The 5,374-nt window shown below is 53.4% G+C and overlaps 2 protein-coding genes across 2 annotated transcripts in view; one reads left to right on the top strand and one right to left on the bottom strand.

Annotated features, from left to right (window-relative positions):
* The window catches only part of MGYG_03948 (hypothetical protein), a gene marked incomplete at both ends in the record, with an annotated part of 2,071 nt that extends 862 nt beyond the window's left edge, over positions 1 to 1,209 (bottom strand). The window contains 3 exons of the mRNA XM_003173728.1: positions 79 to 164; positions 245 to 1,126; positions 1,194 to 1,209. Of these exons, the coding sequence (XP_003173776.1) occupies positions 79 to 164; positions 245 to 1,126; positions 1,194 to 1,209 (984 nt within the window). The remainder of the gene's footprint in view (positions 1 to 78; positions 165 to 244; positions 1,127 to 1,193) is intronic.
* A 2,364-nt stretch (positions 1,210 to 3,573) lies between these two features.
* MGYG_03947 (hypothetical protein) overlaps positions 3,574 to 5,374 on the top strand; it is a gene marked incomplete at both ends in the record, with an annotated part of 2,514 nt that continues 713 nt past the window's right edge. Inside the window, 4 exons of the mRNA XM_003173727.1 lie at positions 3,574 to 4,238; positions 4,593 to 4,868; positions 4,921 to 5,183; positions 5,241 to 5,320. Coding sequence (XP_003173775.1) covers positions 3,574 to 4,238; positions 4,593 to 4,868; positions 4,921 to 5,183; positions 5,241 to 5,320 — 1,284 coding nt within the window. The remainder of the gene's footprint in view (positions 4,239 to 4,592; positions 4,869 to 4,920; positions 5,184 to 5,240; positions 5,321 to 5,374) is intronic.

Below are 5,374 nucleotides of genomic sequence, written 5' to 3'. Positions count from 1 at the left end.
GTGAGAGTCTGACTCGCAGGTAAAGGTGAATTGCGTTTTTGCAGGGGCTGATCGTTTTGTCTGGTCGAGTAAGCTGACATTTTTTTGGCCTTGAGGGCTGGACGACAGGGCCGCTGCTGCATTCGCTATTGCAGCAGAAATAATTCCTTGATCTTTGCCTGGTTCTGCTAAAGGTTAGAATATGTTGTTTTTCCCAAGTAAACATGCTAATAATAACCATAGATAATAGGGGTGAAGTGAATACCAAAGTTTTCCTGAGCAAGGGTACTATCGTGACGCCTCCCCGTTGACCACGTATTAGGCGAATGGGCAGCAAGCGGCTGCCTGGCGGTAGCACCGCGACCAGGGCCATTCCGGCCATACCGCCCCTTACCCGACATGCCGGATGTTCCAACAGGGGAAACAGGATTGCCGGAACCATAATAGGAGCCCTGTCCGCTACCGTCGTCTACCGAGATCGAAGCACCACTTCCCCCACTACAGGAAAGACTGGCAATATCGGAAGAGAGACTGGAGTGGCACCCTAACCCACCTGACGTAGGTATTTTCCTTTTCTTCTTATTATTTGTATTTTCAAAAGCATCGTAACCGTCCTGGGCACCGTTCGAGGCCACTTTTGCACTATCAACTGTGGGTGGTGCGGAAGCTCGCTGAAACCCTACACTTCTCCTGACAGCCACTGGGCCCTCATCTTCCCCAGACTCTGCCCCGCCTTCGTAATGATGGTGGTCATGGTCGTGGTCGTGGTCATGATCATGATCATGGTGGTGATCGTGATGGTGATCGTGGTGGTGGTGGTGATGATGGTGGTGGTCATGGTCATGGTCTCCGTCATCATCGGCATTATGCTCGTACCCGTAGACGTTACGCTGTACGTAGACCTTTGCGTCGTTGAGAGAGTCTCCGGTGGTCGAGTATGCACCGTAGAAGAGCTGTGTGGTAGGCTGTGAGGGCGGGTAGAGAATAGTGTCTGCTGCGTCTGAGGAGAGCCGGGAGCGCAGAGGCCGCTTTGGCAGCGGACGGATGAGACGCTCAGGGAAGATAGGGGATGGCGTATCGGGAGCAGAGGTATACGCCCCGCCTGTCGAGTATTCATCAGTCGTCAGCGTAGTTCCAGCATACCCATCTATGCACATATAAAAATATGTCAAGTCCACCCCCTAGTTTTTTGCGTGGTAACGCCAGGGACGTACTCAGAGTGGCAGCCATGGTGAGTCCTGCAGGCTGCAGAGTGCGAGTAAAAGCAGATGACACTCGGCCCTATGATACTGTCTGTCGGTCACTCTTTCGTTTCTCGTCTCTATCGACTTTGTTTTCCGTGAACGGCGGCGTGATATCTGGTGGTTGAGTGGATGCCCAATATTGACAACTATTCCGGCCCTTGACAGTCAGCATCAAGCATCAACCACAAAACGGCTACTAAATAAAAAGTAGCAGAGCAGCAAACAAGAAGACCACGCTGCCCTCCGTCCAGACCTACCAAACCAAGCTTGCTATCGAACAGAGGCGAACTGCCGTGAACTGGGCTTTGCCGTTGCTGGCACAGTGGACGAGGTCGACGGAGAAGCGAGATGGTGCTCGGCAGGCGGAAGACACCACCGGGAGAAAAAGGGACAAAGGGCGGCGGGAGGAAGCTAGAGGCAGTCAAGTCGTCTGGTCGTGAGTCTCCGGCGTATCGAGTATCGTCGCTCTTCAGGCTCGTCGGCGTCTCGTCAAAAGGTGAAGTTGAGATTCTTCGTCTTCTTCTTCTTCTTGCTCGCTTTTGGATGTCTCGACGCTAGCCTCTTTGGGAAGCCAGTGGGAGATGCGGTTGATAGCAGGAAGACAGAGACAGAGAGGCAGAGAGAGACAGAGCGACGGAGAGACGAAGACGATGAAGCCAGAGGAAGTCAAGAGAAAGAAGACGGCAGGACGGGGAAGATGGCAGAGGCAGAAGGCAGAGATGCTGCTTGTTAGGGGGGTCAGTCTGTCTACGAGGCCGCTTATAGTTGAATATTATATACACAATATCCCCAACTCCAAGTCTACTCAAAGCCACGGATAACTCGCCTCTCTTTTTATTGTCTTCCTGCATTCTGCTGACTCTATCTTCTCTTTTTATTAAATAGACAAGGCACTATTCTCTCTCTCCTAACGGCCCTGACGCTTCCCCTAGGGAGAACCTGGCAGCAGCTAAAGGACGCAATGAGGATGAAGCTGTAGTTACACTCGGGGAAACGGAAAAATAGGGGAGTCATATGGGAAACTGGTTTGATATCAGCTCTAGAAGCGCATCATACCGTCTCATTGATGCCTGTCACAAGCTTGGGCTGGATGTCGAAGGTCCGGCTGTTGACTCAGTCGGCATTCGAGAAGAAACAGCGTCCTCTCACCGTAAAAGGGTAGTGGGAGGCAGGCAGAGTACAGGTATGCTGGCCAGAACAAGTATATAATATACTCAATTGTCAGGATATGGGTATCGGCATGTAGGAGCAGGTCAGGCTCGTATAGATCCTGTCAAGGATTCCAGACGTCATTATTATAAGTCGTAGAGCCCAGCCATTCTCCTGGAGACATTGTCAGACAGAAAGTGGTTATCCGTGTCTTCTGAGATGTAAATTGAAGCTATCGACGGACTCATCATCAGAGCTTCAATGGCCTTGGATAATGCCCAGACAGACACTCAACGAGCAGCATTCCTCCTAAACAGAGAGAGCAGGTTGAAGTAGTGCCCTTCTTCTCGTTGCCCTCTTCATTCTAGAGCTGAGCTTTTCCATATCCTGGTGGCCCTGATGTCGTCTGTCTGCTGTCTGTCTGTCATGTAGTCCCCTCGCTGCCAGGGGGATGACGGCCTCTCGCTGGACAGTAACTGCTGAATCAAGCACACGGTCAGCTTTCCAGTCTTCTTATTATCATCGAGAAGAGCTTTCAACTCATCGACTTCTCGCCGCAACGTCTCATCAAGGCCTTCAAGTCGGCTGAAGCTGATCGTAGGAAGAAGCCTCCATCCGCCATCCAAATCACACCAACCACTTCCTCTGTATATCTTATTTTTCCTTCGTCTTCTCGTCCTCTATATCCTCTTCATCAACTTCTTCTCGTCTTCTCGTCTTCTCGTCTTCTCTTCCAGTGTGTCTTCATCTTGTCGCTGTCTCGCGGTCTGTCGTGGTCGCTGGCGGGGACTTAATCTACTAGCGAAGCCGCTTCCTTCTCCAAAAACTCCATAAACTCAACTCCGTCTTCGTCTTTCGCCTTCGACTTCTTCACCTCCCAACGTCGACGTCTTCAGCCTCCAGCCCGCCAGCTCTTCTCTAGCATGTAGCAGTCCTCGATCTCGCATCTTCCCGTACGCGAGCCCTTCTTCTCTGCTCCCTGCTTGCTCTCAGCTGGCCCCAATTCTTAAAAAACCCTCGCTTTGGACGCCGCGGGTTCGTGAGCCAGAAGGACCGAGATTTTTGCCCACCCGCCCTCAGGAGCTTCGCATCCATCCTCACACGCGCTGTTGGTCCTCTCCGGCCAGATAATATCCTTCATCATACCTCTCAGGCCCTCTACGCACCCATTAATACCTGGTTCTTGCATGCGCCCACCGCCATGAACCCTCGTCGCTCCTCTCGAGCCCGCGCAGCGCACCCAGCATCCGCCGCAATGCAGCATTCGGCTCCCTCCAGCTCGCTCAACTCCCTCAGCCGGCCGGAGCGAACCACGCGGTCGAATAATAACGGTAACAAGCCTACGCCGCCGCGCCGGTCGGCTGCTCAGCGCTCCCAGTCGCTGGAAGACGGCGCGGACACGGCCAGCTCGAAGAACGACGCCGCCACCTCTGGTTCTGGCTCTGGCTCTGGCACCAGCACCCGCCAGCAGCGACAGTCCAGGGGCCGCGAGGACGTCGAGGCCGAGGCCGATGCCGACGTGACGCTGACCGGAGACGAGTTCGACGAAGAGGGCGAGGAGGAGATCACACGCTGTATCTGCGGCCACCAGGACTACCCGGGCCTGCCTGCCCATGCTGCACACCGCGGCGGCGCTGCTGCTGCGTCCTCCTCAAAGGCCGGCAAGGACGACGACGGCCAGGGTGCTGGATCTGGTGCCGATGCTCAGTCTGAAGAGGCCGGCAGCTTGTTCATCCAGTGCGATGAGTGCAAGGTCTGGCAGCATGGCGGCTGTGTCGGCATCATGGAAGAGGCCTCGAGCCCGGACGAGTATTTCTGCGAGAGATGCCGCAAGGACCTGCACAGTATCATTGTCGGACCTCATGGGTGAGTTTGTTCCTCTTCTTCTTCTTTGGTGCTTGTTATCGTATTTGCTTCCTTGTTCCTCTGCGTCGAATACTTTTTTTATTTACTAGTGGTGGCTGGTTATCTCTGTCTATTCACCGCTGCTGTGTTATTGCGATTCACACAATCTCCATTGACCTCTCCGGCACTACCACACCTTCAATTGTTCTCGCAACACACATCATACACATATAGGATGGCTTCACTCCCTGCATTGAGCCCTGCTGCTCCCTCTTTATCCTTACAACATCACCTTCCACCGTCCTTTGCTCCTCAGTCACCAGCTTCATACCCAACCTCCCTCAAAATGTGGACATCGCGCTTACGGTCTCGCAGCCAAAAGACGTCCCAGTACCTCCCAGTAGCCGGGTCTACCTCCTCAGCATCTTCGACCACCTCCAGAGACTCGGCCAAAAGTTCAAAGGACAAGAAGCTCAAGAGCAATGATACTTCCCCTCGCACCAAGCGTAGAACCATGAATAGCCGTGACGCCGCCTATGACGAGGAAGAGTTGCTACGCAGAGCCATCGAAGAGAGCAAAGAAGACACTGCATCCGTGATTGAAGAGACTACCAGTCGCAGGGGGAAAAGAAGCCGCAGTGTTAGCGAAATGTACGTCTCTCTCATATTAGATTTCAGTTATGGCCTACTAACAAGTTGATAGAAACAAGCAAGCTTCCAAGAGACAGAGAACGAGCTCACCTTCTCCCTCTTCCCGCTCGAAGCCGTCTCGGCGCAACACTCGTTCCCCTTCTGAGGAAGAGTCAAAGTCAAAGACTGCAAGTGTCAACGGCAACCAGAAGAAGACCAGAGCCACTAGGAACCAACGCGAAAAGGAGGCCGACCCCGAACCCGAACCTGAAAAGGAGGCTGTACCTGAACCCGTTAGCCGACGTAAAGGCAGATCTGACCGCCGCAAAGGCGAAGGTATGTTCAGCTCTTCTATTCTACGGAATTGTAACTGCTTGCTAATTGGACTCGCAGACTCCGAACCCCCTGAAACCACCTCTCCAACAAAACCCACTCCAAATGCACCCACACAGTCTGCACCAGATACATCGGCGGTCTCTACTCCTGTTTCCAAACCTGCTACTCGCAAATCCGGCCGCCCTCCAGCG

The sequence above is a fragment of the Nannizzia gypsea genome, genomic scaffold (assembly GCF_000150975.2).
Source record: "Nannizzia gypsea CBS 118893 supercont1.3 genomic scaffold, whole genome shotgun sequence".
Lineage (NCBI taxonomy): Eukaryota > Fungi > Ascomycota > Eurotiomycetes > Onygenales > Arthrodermataceae > Nannizzia > Nannizzia gypsea.
The sequence above is the reverse complement of the archived record's forward strand: the minus strand, read 5'-3'. Positions and strand labels throughout refer to the sequence as shown.